This window comes from Lipophrys pholis (assembly GCF_963383615.2).
Source record: "Lipophrys pholis genome assembly, chromosome: 21".
NCBI lineage: Eukaryota > Metazoa > Chordata > Actinopteri > Blenniiformes > Blenniidae > Lipophrys > Lipophrys pholis.
In genome coordinates, this window is record NC_137649.1 from 11,899,359 (window position 1) to 11,920,789 (window position 21,431).

At 41.9% G+C, this 21,431-nt stretch overlaps 1 protein-coding gene across 1 annotated transcript in view; it reads left to right on the plus strand.

Moving 5' to 3' along the window:
- lama2 (laminin, alpha 2) overlaps positions 1–21,431 on the plus strand; it is a 194,450-nt gene that overhangs the window by 166,995 nt on the left and 6,024 nt on the right. The window contains exons 52-64 of the mRNA XM_080490875.1: positions 1,032–1,191; positions 1,291–1,415; positions 2,123–2,285; positions 3,707–3,851; positions 3,941–4,079; positions 4,998–5,118; positions 6,150–6,305; positions 7,318–7,371; positions 14,089–14,240; positions 14,350–14,526; positions 15,424–15,622; positions 17,990–18,082; positions 21,173–21,285. Of these exons, the coding sequence (XP_080347001.1) occupies positions 1,032–1,191; positions 1,291–1,415; positions 2,123–2,285; positions 3,707–3,851; positions 3,941–4,079; positions 4,998–5,118; positions 6,150–6,305; positions 7,318–7,371; positions 14,089–14,240; positions 14,350–14,526; positions 15,424–15,622; positions 17,990–18,082; positions 21,173–21,285 (1,797 nt within the window). The remainder of the gene's footprint in view (positions 1–1,031; positions 1,192–1,290; positions 1,416–2,122; positions 2,286–3,706; positions 3,852–3,940; positions 4,080–4,997; positions 5,119–6,149; positions 6,306–7,317; positions 7,372–14,088; positions 14,241–14,349; positions 14,527–15,423; positions 15,623–17,989; positions 18,083–21,172; positions 21,286–21,431) is intronic.

The following is a 21,431-nucleotide window of genomic DNA, read 5'->3' on the forward strand; positions in this document are numbered from 1 at the left end:
ATGCAGTATATATGTACGCATGCACCACTCAATGCTGAGGTTGGCCGTAATACAAAGAAGTTTCAACATGGGAATGTTGAGAAGCATGATAATGACGCTGCGGAGCACGGTGAAGCTTATGCATTTACTGTCTATTCAGCCATGCGTTGATACACTGGTGTGCACCCACAACCATGATTTACAATGTTAGAAAGCAACACAAAAGCCATCCCCAAGAAAACGCATAGACAGAATTACTGTGGATGTAAATCTTTGTTTCTCGGTTCCATCTTGTGATGGATGACAGTCACCTATCGGTCAGACAAAAATATTAAATTAACTGTGTTTTATTTTCATGTTGTTGTTGTTTAGTTGTTTGTTTAGTTGTTTTTTTTTACTTTTAGCAGGCTGATATATTGAATGAAATGACTGATTTATCTTTTTCTTCACTGTAACCTCATGTCATCGACAAAAAACAGCAAAAAAATAAATAAACCGATAGCAGCGACAGTACATCATCTCACTCATGCTACTGTGGAAAACACATCGATTCACCTGGGAAATCAAGAGTTTGCAGTCTTGTCAGCCCGTGGCACATCGTTACATAGATACAGTGTAATCGAGCCAACCATTTCTTTTCTCTCTGCAGCAGTGTTGCATGCAGGCCACCCAACACAGGACCCATTCTCACAAAGGAGGTGTCCCACCTGCTTCTTGTATTTCCATCTGAGAGATTTCCCAAAGGTGTTTTCCAGTGGGATCACACAGACTATCAGTCTTAAAAATGTTTCCCTATACAACGCAGAAATACCCCTACTGTTCTGAAAACAAACTCCAGGGTGGGCGGTTAATTTTTCCGTGCAGCTCAGAGGTTTCAGCCGCAACAAACGGCGTCTTTCTATCATTCATCTTTAGCACCAAGAGTTCATAAAATCTGATTCCAAGCGGTGCCAACGTCTTCACTCACTGTGAATGTCTTCTGGGAAGAACAGAATGGCAGAAAAAAATAACATCCACCTCTCTCGCTTCCATTTTCCTGCGTCTGACTCCAGTAATGGGTTGAATGGTACCATATCAGTGTATCCTCTGGAAGGCCCTATGGCTGGTATGATGCCGACCCCAGCCAGTGCCAACTCGCCCACCACATTCACCATCTTGGACGTGGACCAACACGCCTACCTGTTTGTGGGAGGAATACTCGGCCACGTCAAGGTACCCGTCTGTCTCTGTGTAAAACAACATCAGTGCTTGTTGGTCTTTCTATTTTTTTTTTTTCCCCTCATTATTATGTTTCTCATACGCATCTTCTAGAAAGCGGATGCAGTGAGAACGACAACATTCACAGGCTGCATGGGAGAGACGTTTTTGGATGGAAAACCTATTGGTTTGTGGAACTACAGAGAGAGAGAGGGAGACTGTAAAGGCTGTGTTGTCAGGTATACAGAATACCTATTCAAAAATGTTACATTGTGTGTGTGTGTGTGTGTGTGTGTGTGTGTGTGTGTGTGTGTGTGTGTGTGTGTGTGTGTGTGTGTGTGTGTGTGTGTGTGTGTGTGTGTGTGTGTGTGTGTGTGTGTGTAGGGCTAGACAACGCTGGGATCGGTGCACATAAACTCCACCTCTGGTTTATTTATCCCCTTTTACCCCACAGGGAGGATTCAATCTATCTTCCCTCCCCTGCACAGTCATTAAAGCTCCTTCGCAAGCAAGCCGGACTAAAACCATCAATTTATAAATCCAAGTCAAGCAGAGCTGTCACTTCTCAAACTTTAAGAGCAAAAGTCACAAGACTAAGAAGTAAATTATGCCTCAATTACAGATTTCCAGTTTCTTTACAATAAAAGATACCATTTTAAATGAAAGATCCAAACTCAAGAGTTTACTTTTTTATTTTGTTGTTACATTATTGCATTCATTCACTTCATTTCTACTAAAACATCAAGTTATTGTGAAGTTTGAAAGTTGTTAAAAAAGAATACATTATTTGTACACGGTATTGTATCATTATTCCTGTATTACTGCTTTTATTCAACATCAAACCAAGAAAAATGTAAAATATGCTTATTCATTTAAACTGCACAATATTCAAATGACCTCATAGTATCATTTTTTAATTCATCATTTGTGACACTTCAAACTCCAGCCCGCAGCGTTCGGATGGCGACGGGACGGTTCAGTTGGACGGCGAGGGCTATGCTGCGGTGGGACGACCCACCAGGTGGAACCCCAATACTTCCACCGTCACCTTCAAGTTCCGCACATTCTCATCTGAGGCTCTGCTGATGTACCTGGCCACAGAAGATATGGTATGTGTGCCTCCGTGTAGAGGTTTCCTTGTAATGGTGTCGTCTTCATATCGTAGAGATGTCTTCTTCATATCCTGACACCTGAGCGAGCTCTGTCCACATGTTGACTCCAGCAACAGATGTTACAGCTGCAGATAAATCATCAGGCACAATGATGTTGTGTTGCGAGCTTATATGCCTTCACACAAAGTCCTTTATACGTCTTTTCAATACTGATACAAACTGTATTGTGCCCAGAAAATTGGGAATCTTGACGTTTTTTTTTTGCAAAAACGTTGCAAAGTAACGCCCCCCCCCCACCCCCCCCCCCCCCACCCCCCCCCCCTCCCTTTTTTTTTTTTTTACGTGAAGCAATCAGAAGGAACTGGTTTCCAAAGAGCATTTTTGAAAGACCTCTGCAGCAATTTTCAATGCACTTCAAACAATGAGCCAGAGGGATTTCTGAGAATAGAGGCTTGGTAAAACCCTTCTATCTCTTCCTGTAACCACAGACAGACTCCATCCTGTCGAGGTATATACCCTCTGTGGGAGTTACACTTACATTGTTTTTTCTCATGCAAAGGATAGTTCCTGATCACTTTATTTACATATTTGAGGTCTTAGTTTCAAGCATTTGTACAGGAGAGGATTTTAGAAGTGATAAATATTGGCAGGGTAAAAATGTGTTCAGGTGTGCAGTTGCAGCTATAAATGTGTGGGTTTTTTTGTTTTGTTTTGGGGGATTTTTATAGTTGAGGCTGTATGAGGGAGTGAGAGTGGGATTTGGAGGTGTGAGTGGAGGCCTTGTACAGCTGCTGGGTAAACACCAAGTTTGGATGTGCAGCATAAATAAAAAAAGCATACAATATAATGTTTGGATTAATGTATTAATTTTAAATTTAATTCCCAAAAGTTTGTTTGCTTTCAGGATCAAATCAGTATACAGACGTTGTGGCTTTTAATTACTATTCCCCATTTTCCTCTGACTATTAAATAGCATATATTATCTCCTTATGGTAACACATTGAATTATCTTTTTACAATGGTCATTCGTTAAACATACATAATTACTTAAATGGGTGCTGCAAATCTGCCAAAATGTCTGATCCTTTCGACCACAGCGTTTCTCTTCAGGCTAATGTTGGTAAATGTCTGGTTCTTCTTTGGCAAAATCGCCCTCAGAACTGTCATGCTTGTGTTGTTTTATTAGCAATAACATCGGTAGATTTCACTGCTGCATCAGTCATCTTTTATGTTTGGCATCAGGTTTCACTGTTAACGTTTTGTTTGTTTGTCTTTGTAATTTTTACACTTCGTAAAATCATCTCTTGGAATCTACAGAGTCTTGAAATTTAACATTAAACATCTTGCCTTATTCCACAGTTATTGGGTTCTTTTGAGTTAACGTACAGATGTGTGTCTGTGCCTCTTGCTGTCTGTAGAAGGACTTCATGTCCCTGGAGCTGTCAGAGGGGAAGGTGAAGGTGAGCTTCGACCTCGGTTCAGGGGTTGGCAGCGTCACATCGGCTGGCCGCCACAATGATGGACGCTGGAAATCCCTCACTATGTCGAGGAACAAGAAACAAGGTACACACGAACAGGAAGAACACTTCAATGGTCAGTGAATGAAAGTCTCGTAAGTGCTAAATGGAACGTTTCTTTACCTCTTTCCAAAGCCACGGTCACCGTGGTGGACATTGACAGCAGTGCGGAGGACAAGATTGTTGCCGCCTCGCAGGGCTCAGCTACAGGTCTGAACCTGAAAGAAAACCAGAAGATTTATTTTGGAGGGTTGCCCACGATTGGAAACTACAGGTACACAAACTGCTCTAATATTTTTTGCATATTGGTTTTAGGCACTCGTGCTTGTTCTGGATCCTCTAATGAGCTCTTTCCATTCAAAGTGTGAGTAGGTTGTTCATGACTGCTTAAGCATGTAGTTATTATCTCATGGGAAACTTTGCTCCAATTAAACTTTGCTACTGAGACTGTGAAGTTGTTGACCAAGTGCAGTCACCTTCTCCTCAAATCACTTGTAACTTTTTTCACACCTCGTCTATCATTAAACTATTTAAACATGAGCAGATTGGAAGAGCTAACGTAGCTTTGCAAGAAAATGTATGAAGCTTGTTAATGTTTTAACCTCATGTTTTGTTTTCACTGCACGACAGCCAGGTAAATAAAGGAATTATCATCGTCAGACATATTATCATAACTGTTGATATCTGATCTCTGCATAAGGCTCGCCATGCTGATGATCCTGTGCAGTTCACGTGTTATGATTGTTTCCCGGCTGGACTCTGAAAGCGCCCCCACGTGGCAGCTTCACATCATCCCTTCTGTCCTTTCATAATCTGAATTTGACAATTGTCTAAATATTCATTATTGTTATGGATGTTGCAACCTTACAGTGCTGAAAAATTAAGTTTACACTAAAAGAAGCTAGTTACAATCACAGTGAAACGTTTTGTTGGATTGGATATAGTTCAAATTTGATAATAAATAGATTCCTACATTACATGATGTTGTATAAAAAGCTCTTGTTAGATTATTCCTGTTAATGGCATCCAGACGCCTCTCTGCTTCTGGTTAAAAGATGCAATAGCATCACTGTTGCAGTGATTCACTGTTAATTCCACAATGCTCTGCTCAGAGGCCATAAGGCCCATTAAGTAAAATTCCCCCAGCTATGACTCTCTTGTCTTTGCTAAATTTAATGCAACTTCCTTGCAGGTCAGAGGTGACTCTGAAGAGGTATGCTGGCTGTCTGCATGACATTGAAGTGTCCAGAACTCCATATAATCTCCTCAGTAGCTCAGATTATACTGGCGTGACCAAAGGATGTAATGTCGAGGTAAGGACCTGTGCTCATTTGTGCACCTGGAGCTTCACAATATATTTGTTTTGTAGCTTCATAGAAAATATAACCTTATCTGGACAATAGTTGCATATCACAGATGTATTAATCCACATGGGTGATAAAGCGATGTTTTAGAAGGTGATTGAATGTGCCAAACTATCCAGCCTATACAGTACGAGTGATTTAAAAGGTTTCAATTTATTAGTTGCCTGAATAGCCTTTTATGTTCAGGTATTCTTGGCCCTACTTCTTCACCTTTTTATAGTTTGAGCATGGCTCTGTCATTCTTATTCTCCATTCACTCTTTCTATTTGCATACTTTCATTCAATGAAGTAATTTTCTAAAAAGAAATGAAATGAAAAGAATGAAAAACCAGGAAGGTCAGCAGGGCCAAGGCCAGTCAAACGGTGCCTTGTTTGGTTACACATTAAAAAAAAATACACTGTAATGCAATCTACAATAGAACTCGTTTATTGCATATTTTGCATATTGAATCCGCACAAAAATGCATCTCTGCTCACACAGAGAAGAAAAAGCGTATGAAGGATTGTCATTGCCTGGAGCTGACTGTTGTAGAGTGAAGGTCTCTCTCGTGCTTGTGCGTGTTTGCCGTACACATTCCTACAGGGACACACATTTCTGTACACTCTTATTTATTTTTTTAGGCAAAATTAGAAGCGCTAAAACATAGATATGAACCAAAACATGGTGATTTATTAGTTAGCATCATGTCATGATGAGTAGACCTGAGATCAGTGACTTTTTTTGAGTGTGCATGTATTGAAAGTAATTACGTTTTATTTATTTATCTATTTATTTATTTGTTTGTTTGTTTGTTTGTTTGTTTGTTTACAAGTGTATTACAACACATCAGTAAACCTCGACTTAAACATCAGATCCAGAGTCAGCATTATTTTCACAGTTGTTTAGTGCTTCCATACATCTATAGGTGTTGTGTAAAGTGCTTGTCTGTCTATTGATACATCCTGATGCATGTAGCAACGTTTCATTCTCTGTCCCACAGAACCTGTACACAGTCAGTTTCTCTAAACCGGGATACATGGAACTGAGCGGCCTGTTGCTGGGAGTCGACACAGAGATCAGCCTCTCATTCAGCACTCTGGCAGACACCGGGACCATCCTGCTGGCAGTGGCCGGAGCGTCACCGATCGGCCAGCAGGTTTATTATGATCCACTCTGCACATTGACATGGATGGATGGTTCTGTGTTTAGATGGATGGATAAGATAGTTGAACTTAACAGATCCCCAGGTGTTGTGTAGTAAATGTAAAGAGGGATTTGGAGTAACTCGTGTCTTCATGGGTTGTGCTTTTTCAAAGCATAGTATGGACTGCCCCCAAAAATGATCTTTTATAGCTTATTTTGAATATTGCACTTATACCTATACCATACTTATACAGTTCTTACGTCAACAGTTTTTTCTAAAATATCGCACAACATGATTTAATATAAAAGATTAATTGTTAAAGAATTGTTATAGTTTGGATTATGTCCTTATAAGTTACACAACACCCCTTTGAACACGGTTCTACTTACTTGGGGTAAACAAATGTTAGGTGAGCATGACATCTGAATTGTAAATGAAGCAAATAGCTTGGAAATGTATGAAAATGAAAATGCTGTTATCATATGGTGTTTGTCCAAAAAGACAGGGTTTTTTTTCTCATAAAAATAAATATGAAAAAGTGGGGCCATCCTGTAATCAGGTTCAAATATTTAGCTTCCATTGTTATGCCACGATCTGCATAACTACAGCAGAGAGCCTCAGAAATGATGTACATGTTAGATATGATCCAACAACCAGACTGAGCAAATGTCAGACGTGCAATGAACAGGAACTTTGTGATCATACTGAGGGGATGACAAGTTACAAGTTCTGTTACAAGTTCTACAAGTGGTTACATCTACCCTTAAACGCCTTTAAAGAAAACTGCATCTTAAAATGCTTGGCAGCGAAGACAAAGTACTATGGGAGGAGCATTAAAGCAGTGATATATATGGAGTCTAGATGTCACTAAAAAAACAGCGAGGCAGGAGATCTGCGTGAAGCTAGACTGCAAGCTCGACTTGCATCTTTTTAATGCGTGATTGTTGCTCACAAAACTTCACAGGAATGTGTACGTTGTAGTAAATGGTACCAATCACTGGTCACATCTTTCTTCCCACCACAGGCTCGCAACGCCAACGTCGTCAACTCAAAGAGGAGACGGCGGCAATCTGGAGAGGTGGGTTCAGCTCGCAACTAATGCGCCCCAAACACTGTCCCCGCTTTCTGAGTGAAGGACAGTTACATAAGTGCATATTAATGAAATTTGTTTTTGTTGGCAAAACAGGATAATTTGATTGTTTTGTTTTTTTTTACCTAAAATAAACCCTCACAGCAATACCCATTCACAAAATTATAAAGCACACGCACACACACACACACTTCAGTAGTTGTGTAGGTAGCGATCTTGGCTTTTTGCTGACTCGGCCAAGACACACTTGCAATCACACAAGCAGCTTTTCGATAAGTGAATTAAGTTTCCATCAGTGCATATTAATGAGATTTGACTCTGTTGGCAACTGTGTCGATGAGATTGTCTCATAGCCAAAAACACTTCCCATGTGCACACTTGCACGCACGAATACGGGCGTACACAACGCTGGGATACGACACTGTGTCACCCTAGTGATACTTAATACTTAGAGCCATTATTTTTTGTCACCATGTGCCACCTGTCATATCAGCTGCTAGATGTATGCAAGTGTGCAGTTAGGATTTATATTTTTTTTTAGGTTTTGTTGAATGTGAGGACTATACACATATCAATAATATTGCGTGCGTGCGTGCGTGCCTGCGTGCAAGAAGTTGCTGGATAATAAGGTGGAGCTGCTGGATGACATCGTGACCCTGCTGGATGAGCAGGACAGCCTGCTGGATAAGAACAAGACCCTCCAGAATGAGTACAATGCAGTGCTGATTGGTAAGGAGAGCCTCCATACTAAGTACAATACACTGATGGATGAGAAGGAGAGCCTCCATACTCAGTACAATGCCGTGCTGAAGGAGAAGGAGAGCCTCCATACTCAGTACAATGCAGTGCTGAATGAGAAGGAGAGCCTCCATACTAAGTACAATGCAGTATTGAATGAGAGGGAGACCCTTCATACGCAGTACAATTCAGTGCTGAATGAGAAGGAGAGCCTCCATACTAAGTACCACACCCTGGTGGATGAGAAAGAGAGCATCCATACTAAGTACAATACCCTGATGGATGAGAAGAAGAGCCTCCTTACTCAGTAAAATGCAGTGCTGAATGAGAAGGAGAGCCTCCATACTCAGTACAATGCAGTGATGGATGAGAACAAGACCCTCCACACTCAGTACAATGCAGTGCTGGCTGAGAAGGAGGGCCTCCATACTCAGTACAATGCGGTGCTTAATGAGAAGGAGAGCCTCCATACTAAGTACCACACCCTGGTGGATGAGAAGGAGAGCATCCATACTAAGTACAATACCCTGGTGGATGAGAAGAAGAGCCTCCTTACTCAGTACAATGCAGTGCTGAATGGGAAGGAGAGGCTCCATACTCAGTACAATGCAGTGATGGATGAGAACAAGACCCTCCACACTCAGTACAATGCAGTGCTGGCTGAGAAGGAGAGCCTACAGACTCAGTACAATGCAGTGCTGGATGACAACAAGACGTTGCTGGATAATAAGGTGGAGCTGCTGGATGACATCGTGACCCTGCTGGATGAGCAGGACAGCCTGCTGGATAAGAACAAGACCCTCCAGAATGAGTACAATGCAGTGCTGATTGTTAAGGAGAGCCTCCATACTAAGTACAATACACTGATGGATGAGAAGGAGAGCCTCCATACTCAGTACAATGCCGTGCTGGATGAGAAGGAGAGCCTCCATACTCGGTACAATGCAGTGCTGAATGAGAAGGAGAGCCTCCATACTCAGTACAATGCAGTGATGGATGAGAGGGAGACCCTCCATACTCAGTACAATGCAGTGATGGATGAGCACAAGACCCTCCACACTCAGTACAATGCAGTGCTGGATGAGAACAAGAAGTTGCTGGATAATAAGGTGGAGCTGCTGGATGACATCGTGATCCTGCTGGATGAGCAGGACAGCCTGCTGGATAAGAACAAGACCCTCCAAAATGAGTACAATGCAGTGCTGATTGTTAAGGAGAGCCTCCATACTAAGTACAATGCCGTGCTGAATGAGAAGGAGAGCCTCCATACTCGGTACAATGCAGTGCTGAATGAGAAGAAGAGCTCCCATACTCAGTACAATGCAGTGATGGATGAGAACCAGATCTTTCTGGATGAGAAGAAGCTGCTCAATGAAAAGGGGGACGCCCATGCTGAGAGCCTCCACACCCAGTACTCCACCCTGTTGGCTGAGAAGGAGATCATTTACGCTGACAATGTCAGGCTAGAGGAGGCCAACAAGCTCTTACAGGAGGAAATCCAGGCCGAGAAAAACAAGAATAGCGGCACCTGGTGGTGGCTCTTCAAAATGAGCTGAACAATGACAAATGGGAGAAGAAGGCCAGAGAGACAGTGGAAGAGGCCAAGAAGGTTTCTTTCCAAGAACGGTGCTCTGGTTTCCCCACAACTCTGGTTACAAAATAAAAATCTTTGGTTATTGATTTGGGGTTCGGGGACTGGGCTGGGGTGCGTGCGTGCCTGCGTGCGTACCTGTGTTGGGCTGAAGATTCCAGTGAACTCCTCCAAGCATCCTCCCCCGAAGGAGAATCACCAGGGACAATGAACAGGCCATAAAACAGCAGGTGAGCGAGCCAGTTTTACGACCCCCCCCCAGGTTGATAACCAATGGGGATGGTCGAATCCGACCCGAACACCACAGGGGTCCAAAATTCACCCTGGTGAGAAACTTTTCCAACCAACACCCTCGGCTTCTCAATCTGATCATCGAGGGAGACACAAGTCTCTGCTTGCCTCAGGATGGTAAAGAGAGCAAAAGAACAGAAGAAACATCAAGGCCAGCCCGCTGGACGAGCAGGACCCAGTTTGGACTACATCTTCTGTTTTCCTCTATTTTTCCTGTTTTTTGGGGGATTCCGGAGACCAGAGCCATCGTCTCCTCTCCAAAATCATCCTCTCAGCTGTCCACTCCTGCAGCTGAAGCCAAGCCTCTGAATTCAGGACGCTGAATTCAGACCCGGTAACAACCAGTTACCACCGCCTCCCAGAACCAACAGAACCACGGACGGTGCTTTTCAGTCCGTTCGTTACGCCCTCGGTAGACTGCCTCGCTCCGAGACCGTCCTCGCACATGACGCGCCGAAGTCTGCCTCCACCTGGTGGACGTTCGAGGTCATTACACCCACTCACTCCAGACCACACACACACACACACACACACACACACACACACACACACACACACACACACACACACACATTAATACATTTTGTTAATAAACGCCTGTTAGCTGAATTGTATATTTCTTGGTGATTATTGTGTATTTATTGTTGACAATTCACTGGTTTGTAACAGTCTGTGCTCGGATCTCACACCTTCCAATTTATTTAAGATTGTTATAATTTATGCAGAAATATTAACTAACTTAAATAAACTTTTTACAAACGAGACTGATATTTTGGTATTAGCTATTTCCAGTTTATCTGGTGGTGCCCCGATTTCTTATTAATACATAAATAAGAAATGTATGCAAATTTATATTTTTTTATTAATAAATTATTTTTGATAATTTATTATTACTTAAAAAGAAAAAAAAATTAATAAATTATTTTTGATAATTTATTCATTTTTTTTTTCTTTTTAAGTAATTACTCAATTACTTTAGGAGTTGTTAATGAGTAAATGACCGTTTACTTCCATTAATAATTAAAATTTTTCATAAATTACTTCTAGTGATTACTTTCAGTAATCTATTACTTACAGTAATTTAATGCTAATAACCAACCATAAATCCCAACACCTGCGTGCGTGCATGTGAGAGGACAGCAGGTTACCTTTAGCTTATCCATCATCACTGGTTGTTAGACACATAAATCTCTTTTTACTAACTATGCTGACAGTGTGTGTGTGTGTGTGTGTGTGTGTGTGTGTGTGTGTGTGTGTGTGTGTGTGTGTGTGTGTGTGTGTGTGTGTGTGTGTGTGTGTGTGTGTGTGTGTGTGTGTGTGTGTGTGTGTGTGTGTGTGTGTGTGTGTGTGTGTGTGTGCGCACGCGTTGGGGCTGGGGTGCGTGTGTGTAAGTGTGCATACTCTCAGGTGGGCGTGTGTGCTTGGAGAAAGGTTAAGCGAGGTTAAAAACACCATCAACTCAACTTGGCCCTGACTAATGGCTGTTTTAGCGAGGGACGGAGAGACAGAGGGTGAAGGAGAGGGACGGGAGACAAAGGATAGAGGGATGAGGGGAGATTTAGAGGTGAAAGGAAGGATGGGAGAAAGAGAAAAGCTTAAAAGAAGTCGTAGTGGGTGGAAAATGCAGAGCAGAGAGAATGGATTCAGGAGAGAAGCGACTGAAAACTGCTTTAAAAACGTAACAGGAAAAGGTTACCACAAAGGAGAGATGGAGGACGGAAGATGAGAAATATTTGGCTCAGCCACTCACAGGACAATGAGCAAAGTGTAGGAGCGTCAATGCTTGTGGACGTAAGAGATGTTCACAGTTCCTTTCTGCTTTCTGTGAGAAACATTTGTATAAAACACTGGTCTTTTCAAATAAATAATCTGATTTGTGTGACAGAAATGACTCATAAAATAACTAAATAAATAAATTACAAAGGTTTGTCTTAGTTTTAGTGCAAAAACATAAAAGTGCATTCTGAAAATGTTGACATGTGATGCACCCTTTAAAAAAAAAAAAAGCAATCTGAAATCCTAGTTTTTTCTCTCTGGACTAAAATTCACTGGCATTTCTCAGAACACTTATTTCTTTCTTAAATCTATGTTTTGCTTGCAAAGTGGCAGCAATGGCACAAGCTTTTATCTTGCTGCAAAAGCCTGTTCAGTGGTTTGTTTTGTCTTCTAACCTTAAAGGCCGGTGATGTCGTGGTGGTTTTCCCTCTTGGTTCAGTTTGAGGGAGCTTTTTTTTTTTGTGGAGTTTGCATGTTCTTCCGTGTGTCCGTGGCTTTTCTCTGGATACTCCTGTTTCTTTCTACAGTTTCATTTCTGTCTCAACACTGCCAATAGGTGTGAATGTGAGAAATGTAAAGGGTCGCCAATAGGCTAGATTAGGCCCTTCTAGCAGGTTGATTTCAGCCTGTGTGCCTTATATTTGAGACTTCTGGTATGAGTTTGGACATTTTTCCATTATCTTATTTTCTTTCTTCAATTCTCCAAAGCATTTAAACTATAGAATATAGAGATGTGTGTGTGCGTGCGTGCGTGCGTGCGTGCGTGCGTGTGTGTGTATTCAGGTCTGTGCTTGTCTTGATCTGTATGTGCATCTGCGTACGTTTCCTTCAGTGTATGCATTTTTGTACGCGTCAGTTTATCTGTAATTCTCTGCCTCTGTCTATATGTGTGAGGTTTGTCCACTTGTGTGCGCGCAAGTGTGCTTTTCCATCCGTGTGTGAGACAGCGCGCAGCGAGCGGCATGTTGTAGCTACATCTCAGTTCAATTTGTCCCCGACCTCAAATTGAAATTCCATTTTCAGGTGGTAAATTGTCTCCCACTTCGCCCTCTGGCACACAGTGAATTAAAATTCAAATTAGCCTGACCCTGCACCACTGCTCTCTTGCACCTCACTGTCTCTCTCTCTTTCTCTCTCTCTCTCTCTCTCTCCCTCCCTCTCCCACCATCTCTATCTCGCTGGCTGTTTTGCTCTCTGCCCTCTCATCTCGTCCCCCTATTATCCTCTCCTCTCCGTTCCTCTCATCTCTTGTTATCCTTTCCTCCCTGCTCCCTACTTCTCTCCACTCCTCTTACCTCTCTTATTTTCCCCAATTTCTCTCTGTATACCTCCTATCTGCCCCCACTCATCTCCACTTTCCTTGTTGCTTCTTCTGTGCTCTAATCCTATCTGTCTTCCCTTCTGTTTGTGACCCCCCCACCCCACCCCCACTTCACTTCTTATCTTTGTTCATATGTGCCCTTTTTGACCCTTACTTTCTTTTTGCCAACAATCATTTATAGACTTTAGACATGGGTGGGGAAATGTTCATGTTGTTCAACACATTTTTTTTCACATTGAAACTATTGGAAAATGCTTTATAACTGTGCATCTGACATATGAAGTCAAGAAGATTTTGACTTACTCACACCAGTAAAAGAGTTCCTTTAAAAATGCCCATTGCACAAAGCATAAAAAACCCAAATGTGAAGCGTATAAGGCCTCTTTGAATTCCCACTTTTGCTTTTTTGCTGGAATTAATCTTTAATCCACTTTTTGGTTGGATTTTCCAAATAATTTTCTTGATCAAGTCCTCTTGTGTAATAATCAACCATTAATATTGATTGAAATGACTTTTTAGGTGCTGTAGTATTAATAGTGAAACACCAAGCCCTTCTCATTAACTCATCCGTCTTCTCCAACTTTGGGTGAGGGCACTTTCTGAAACTAACAAATACAGAGACTGACGGCACATACTGACATTTACACCTACAAGCTGTATAGAGTCGCCAATTGATCCTACATGCATGTTTTTGGACTGTTGAAGGAAATCCGACACACACACACACACACACACACACACACACACACACACACACACACACACACACACACACACACACACACACACACACACACACACACACACACACACACAGGGATAACATGTAAACTCTGCACAGAAATTCCCCGGAACTCCTCACTGTGAAGTGAAAAGGACCAATCACAACATCACAGGGTGGCCTTCAAGTCTTTTATTTCATCTTCCTTTCCGCTTGATCTCTGTGGAGATTTCCAAAGTTAATAATGTTTCTCCCTTTTTTTCGCAGCCCTTCCTCTCAGTCATGTTGAACAAAGGCTCTCTGGAGGTCATGTTGTTTCTGGGTAACAGCAGCCCACGTCGTGTCATCAGGCGTCCAGACCAAGGCATCCTGAACGATGGCAGGGAGCATTCACTGCGCATAGAGAGGCTACCTGGCAGGTTAGTAGTGTCTGTGTCTGGGTTCAGTTTATGTTCAACCACCGATGAGCTTTTGGTATTGTTGCAGATTTTTTCCGTCTGATAAACATGTTTCTCTGCGTTCCATTAGATCTTTTGCAGTCCAAGTGGATGAGGAGGCCAAACGGGAAACGGCGCTGCCTCATGATCAGCCAATAGGCTTGCAGCGTGTCTTCCTCGGTGGTATTCCTGCTGAAGTGGAGCAGACGTCCAACAGGGTCAATGTCCCGTTCCAGGGATGTATTTGGAACCTGATGGTCAATTCTGTGTACGTAAACCTCTGTCTCTCCGTACAACCAGACCACTGACTAACTCAATTTAGTTCATTTTAATTTTCCGAAGGAATTAGGTGTTTTTGATAATTTCACTTGTTGGATGGCATTTTTGAAAAACAATCCATAAATAATAGCACAACATATTTTACTTAGATAATTTTATATTAGATAATTGATAATTGTTATGGCCTGACTAAACATGAGTTGTATGTTGTATTCAAAACCAGAAGGATTCGTAGAAGATCAACCTGAACTGGCTCAGTTCATGTCTCAAAGTAAAGAAAAGAAGAAATCGTCTCATTAGTCATATGTGCCCCAAAAAAGAGCAACTTTTAGGCGAACACCACAACACTGCGACATTGCAAAAACAAAGTCGGCCATAGTCAGAGATTTCTTTTGAAACACAGACTTAGATTTGCTGTATCAGCAGTTAAACTTAGAGCTTCGCTGTGACTCGATGCCACAGGACTCATTTTGACATCATGCACTGCTGAGTTAAGGAGTAGTTAATACGGATGCAGGAAGTGATGATGGTGGTGTTGATGATGATGATGATGATAAAGCCACTGTCTCCTTTCTGCGTGAATAGCAGTAATAGAACTGTCAGACATCATAAACATAGTCATAACTCAAATTACATCCTCCCATCCTTGTGTTTATGTTTGCGTCTGTTTGTCTATCGCTCAGCTCGTTTGCCCCCATCAACCCCCGACACTGTCACTTCCTTCTAATCTACATCGGACTTTGTCTCAGTGTCTCTCATTATAGGCCCACAGCTGAAGCACTCATTTCAGTGACTAAACAATAACATGTAGATTGACATATTATATGTGAGATTGTCTTATATCTTGGTTTTTGTTGTTTTTTTATTATTATTTATTGTCTCTTAGTCTGTCAGATTTCTCCCAGCCTGTTTCATTTGAGAATGCTGAAATCGGCCAGTGCCCCTACCTTGGTCCACCAGTACCTCTACCTCTTCTCCCTGAAGTGGAGGAGCCTGAAAAAGAGAAAGAGAAGGAGGCGGAGAAAGAGATGTCTAAGCCACTGACTCCTCCTCTAACCCCTGCTCCTGCCACACCACCTCCACCTGTGAGTAGAAACAATTATCAACACGCATGCACACCTCTACTATTTAAGAGACATGGATGTGACTTGTTTCTGTAATATTTTTCAACAGAAAGTGTCATAAAAGTTGCATGAAATATATGGGGGGAAAAAGTTCTATTCTTAATTACACTATTGCACTGGCCATTACTCTTGCCTGGGCAGCTTATCCTCAGCTGGCACATTTACAAAACAATATAAACGGGAAGTTTATCTGCAATACATTCTGCAATACAGTACACGTGCCAGTATGCACTTTTATGAAAAGGCACAGATGTCCCAGCACACTGTATTGTTATCATTATTATTTTCTCTGACTCTGCTATTCACACACACACACACACACACACACCTATTTCCCTGTGATGAAATGCAGCCGTGGCCCGGCGTGTTAGCTCAGCGATTCATCACACAGCAGTTGCACAGCCCATTAACTCTTCTTTATAGTCCCTTTAGCCTTGAGTCACTAAACTCCACCTCTGGCAGGCTGTCATACAGGCCAGAGCCACGATGCTGTGCTAGGCTAACTGTGCATGCCGCCTGATGCTTTACGAGCACACTGGAGCCAAACACTCTGAGCTAACATTTAGCCACTATGCTAAGAAGCTGGCAGGCGGTGACTTATTCATTTCGTACTCGTAGCACCAGCATGGGCAGGATGTATTTCACATATTTAATGTATTATATGTCTTGCAGGAGCCATAGGTTATCAGTTACCCAGTTAGCTGCAAAACTACAGCTCTTAGGGGACATTGATCATGAAACACGGCGCCAGAGATCTTTGCCAGCTAAGCTATAACTCTGCGGTTTGTTGCTTTATAGGATGTGCGTTCATCTGTTTTATGATATAGACCGCAGGCTTTGAGGAGCTGTAGTTCTCTTAGTCCCCGTCTACATGTTAACCAGTAGTGACTGCAGGAATCTCTCTGTAAAATTCGTGCTTAGAGAGTTAGTGGTTTTGGTTAATAACATTAACTTTGAGGCAGGTTTTCAATAAGGCTACGACACATCACAGTGTACAACAAAGTGCCTCACTAGACTGGAGTGGAAAAGATATTTGAGATGTTTTAAAAAATAAAAGAAAGAAAAAAGAAGTGACTTTTCCTTCACCAGCATTGCAGTTTGCAGATTATAGGGGAACAATGTTCCTTCTGGGTTTGTTACTGTTACAAAGTCATTTTTTTGTCTGATCTTCATTAAAAGCTAAACTTGACATTGTGTTACAGGCATGGCATTTTGGGTTATTTTTTATGGTTTAGCAGCTTTTCAAGTTTATAATCATCGGTTTTATTTATATACATGTTTTCTGCATTCTAATCTTTAACATACATCAGGGCAAATTCACACATTCACAGTATTCGGAATTCGCCCTTTTGTAGATTTCACTGGGACAGACTGGAGGTGCAGCTCTCCGCAGAGTGAACTCCACACCCGGGTTGATGTATGCATTTTTCATTAGCACTAAGAGGGTATTGTCAGAATGAAGTTCAATCACTGCTGACAGAAGACAACAGTCTCAGCATGTGTTGAATAAAGAGCTTCTTTATCTCCTTCTACTCAGACGCATTCTGTACCTTTGATTCATGGTATAGTGAGTGAACGCCAGTCGACAGGTTGAAGAGGCTCAACAGGAACCCGCCAACACTGTGACTCTCTGAGAAATAAGTCTCTGACCTCACTGTGGATACAAGTGTATATCTTTTTAACTTGCGGTTTTTATTAATAATGAGAAATGTGGTAATACTTAGTCTGTTAGAATTCTGGTCTCGAATTGCTCACAAACACAATGAATTGTAATATCAATACAATATACCTTTAGATACTGATTCATCAACACATTAGATGTACTAGTTCAATCCGATATGATCAGCTCAGACATCAATTATTCCTTCATAAAAGTAACACTTTGTGTTTAATTATTTTTATTTTAGAGGATGAGAAGCCAAATACAAACTAAAAAAAGAAGATATAGTTGGTGGTTGCGATAAAGTAACCTGCACTTTGATTTAAGTAAAGCTAAACATTATTATATTGTTAAAGAATATATGGCAAAGATCGCAATTAATTACAAGTGTATTCTCAGTTCTCATTTAGGATTCCTTGATTGCAAAATTGTTCCTATTGGAATCATAACAAAGAAAGTGGTGGTAAGCATAACAAGTGATGGCAGCCACTTTTTGCTTCGTGTACTTCTTAATGATGCTTCATTCCATTCTCTGACTTATCTTCTTGACATTGCTGCCTACGTGTTGCTGTTTCCTGTTTGTACTTGTCATCAACGCTGTCTCACTCCCGGCTCTGCGGCTGCTGCTAATCTCCCTTCCTTCCTGCTCTGTGACCGCTGACCTGCAGGAGGCCACGCCCCCTGCCCCACCTGCTGTCACCCCTACTGTGCCCACTGCTGTAGCACCGCCCACTGCTACACAGGATCCCAGCTCTGACGCGGTATACAGGCGCGCGTGCGCACACACACACACACACACGCACACACGCACGCACTAAATTACTTCAGATTCTATTGGTGTGACCTCCAACCAAAGACCTGAATGGAGGACCGTCTTCCTATTGTTAGCTTAATGGAAAGACGCAGAGGGGATGAGAGAATGAGAGAAAGCGAGGGAAGAAGAAGAGGAGGATGAAAGAGGACAGACAGCCAAAGAGAAAAGGTGCAGCCATGGAGGAAGGCAGGAAAGAGAGGGGACGGCGCAGTGCTTGCCTTTTGTTGGCTTAATGGAAAGATGGAGGAGAGAAAACGGGAGAAGAATGAAAGGAGAGGGGAAGGAAAGGGCTTCTGAGCAAGTGGCGTCTGCCTTTTGTTAGATGAGGAGAATAAGAAAGAGAGAAAAGAGGGTGGTTGAGGAGGAGGAGCGGATATGAGGACGAAGCGCGATAAGAGGTGAGTGTCAGCTGTAACAAAGCAAGGTCACGGTGTGGGGAATGTCTTCCCTTGAAAGGGAACAAGAGTGGATTGGAGATTGAGACACACATACACTCACAGATCCAGGCCCTCTCTCTCTCTCTCTCTCTCTCTCTCTCTCTCTCTCTCTCTCTCTCTCTCTCTCTCTCTCACACACACACACTAACTTTGTCTCAAGCTCATGCTGAAGTTACTCCAAAGCAGCTTTATTACTTAGTAGGTGAGACTTGCAGACAGGTGACAGAAGGTTCTGGAGAAAGGAAAAGTGAGGGGGTGGGCGACATCAGATATGAGGAAACTGAAGTACGGAGGAAAACCCATGCAGGCACACACAGTGGACTGAAAAGCACACACAGGAAGGCCTCCAAGCCAAACCTAGACTCGAACCAGGGTCCTTGAGACTCCAGTGAAAAACACTACTCCACTATGTGTCCTGGAAAGAGAACAAAAAGAGGACGTGAAATGCTTCAGGTGGTCGCAGGTGACAAAAGATATGATACGTTACAAAAAGAGGAAGAAACAAAGTACAGGGAGGGAATGTTGGGTTGGGACAAATTGGAAAAAGTTAGCAGAGAGTGAAAGGAGGGTGTGCATAGGAAAACTGAAGAAAGGTAAATAAACGGGAAACATTGTAGAACAATGTTGGAGGACTCGGGAGGATACAGTAACTGAGGTCGCAGGATGAGCACAAGTAAAGGCTATAAAGTGGCGGTGTATTATTAGAGGAATCGACCAAAAACAGATCCATAGAAGGAAAATATTAATAGGACAAACACTTTCCCCCATTTACCACATATAAGGAAAAAAGAAGAAAGATCGTATGGTCAAGAAAGTAAGAATACGACATGAGCAAGGAGAAAGAAGAGCTGGCTCTAATAGAAGAAGAAAACATGAAGGACTGTAAACAAAACAGGAGGAAAAGAGGATAATACTTGTATAAAAGAACTGGGGAGAGGATAACAGGCAAGAAGAGAATAGAATAAAAAATTACATGAAAGAGGAGAAGAGAAGAAAGTAGCAGATGGGAGGACAAGCTGGGTGAGATGAAACGACAGAATAAAGGATGACTTGGACCAGATAGAAAAGAGGTATGAGAGGAGAAGAAGAAAAAAAGCCAGAAAGAAGTCACAAAAATAAAATGAGGGTTGATATATTCCAAGAGTGACACCTTGTGGTCTTTGGGTGAACTGCACGGCATGAGCAAAGAGAAGTTGGAGAAAGCGGTTGTAGTATTTGGTCCAGTGAAATGACTGAAATTAAATGAAAGTACACACAAGAATGAATTATTCAGAAGGATCCATGGATATATATATACCCAGTTTGTGGTCACCATTCATAAATTCATGGCAAAGTCTTTTTTTTTCTTCAAAATGTACTAATAAACATGCACTTAAATTGCCTTCACATAAAATATTACAGTACTTTGTTGCGTGTGACACATTTTCCAAAAGGCTTTAAACACAAACAGGGAGCAGCCCTCTCGGTATCTGAGCAGCCCACTAAAATCAAGTTTTGCGTTTTAGAGGAACTCAAGAACAACTTTACCTTTCACTGCCCTGTTCAGGTCAAATCAGTGCGATTTGCAGCGTCTGCAAAACAGACACTCATGTGTCAGTGTCTGATCAAGGTCTGAGAAACCTCAGAACTTAAAACTACAGATTGAAGTGTAAATAGTTTTAGTTTGTTAAAGTAGTATATTTTCTGGGGCTACTGCTTTTATTATTTACATTAATGGATAAAAAAACAAGATGTGTTCTGTTAAAAGAGTTTTTCAGATTATAATCTCTTGTTTGTCCATGTTTTTGAAGATTAAAATATAGTCACTCTAATTTAAATGTGCTGTAGAAAAATTTACCTTAACCAGCTCTCTCCATGAGTGTCAAATGTAGGATGATATTACATTGTGTAAAATTACACCCACAAAAAGGCATTGACTTTTTTTTTTTCATTGAAAGTAAGTGTCTCTCTCTTAATTTGCCCGCTGTGGGCGGAGACATGACGCGACTCCGAGACACAGATCTGCAACGCTCCAGCTCGCTGATTGTGAATGAAACGGTGTTGGAATAAAAGCTTTTCTATTCATGAAAACATGAAGGCTCTTACCATTGTGCAACTAATGAAGCAACAGCCTTTTGCCAACATTAGTCTTAACAACACCAACAAAAAACAACTAATAAACTCTACAGTGTTCATAATGGATTGTCTTGTAAAAACTGGGTTCATTAAAAGTCAATATTGTCAGAATGTACATTGAAATAAAGATAAAGGTGTTTGACCCCTGACTGTGCTTCACTTCTCTGATCCAGCTCAGTCCAATATAAACACTTACTATTTACATACTGCACCTGCAAATGATCATTTATTTCTGTTACATATCGACATGAATCTCATAGACTGTGCATGTGTTTTAAACCACTGTTTTCTCTGTGTGGCATTATTTGATGAGCAGATGCGACTGACCGAGCCTTCAGGGTCCCGGCACTTCAGAGGCAGGGGCCCCATTAGTGTGATTGGCATGTGTTCCACCTGAGTGTTAAGGTTTACTGTTGACAAGAGGCACCCAGAGCAGCGTGCTGAGACCCTGTCAGCGTAACTGACATATTATGTCCAATCTCCAGGATTTGTGTGCATCAGCTGTAGCCCCGACAGCCCTGGAGAAGGCCTATCAGTTTGGACTCACCAGAAACAGCCACATGAGCTTCGCCTTCGATGACACCAAAGTCAGAGAGAGGTTGGTTTGAGAACAATATCTATTTTATTCTCCAGCTTATAGTGTATGGAATGGCTTTACTGAACGGCCAGTGTTGTTAAAATGTTGACAGTGTTGTTTTCAAGATATGCTAATGCCGGAGGAGTGGCGACAGAAATTCCCACCGT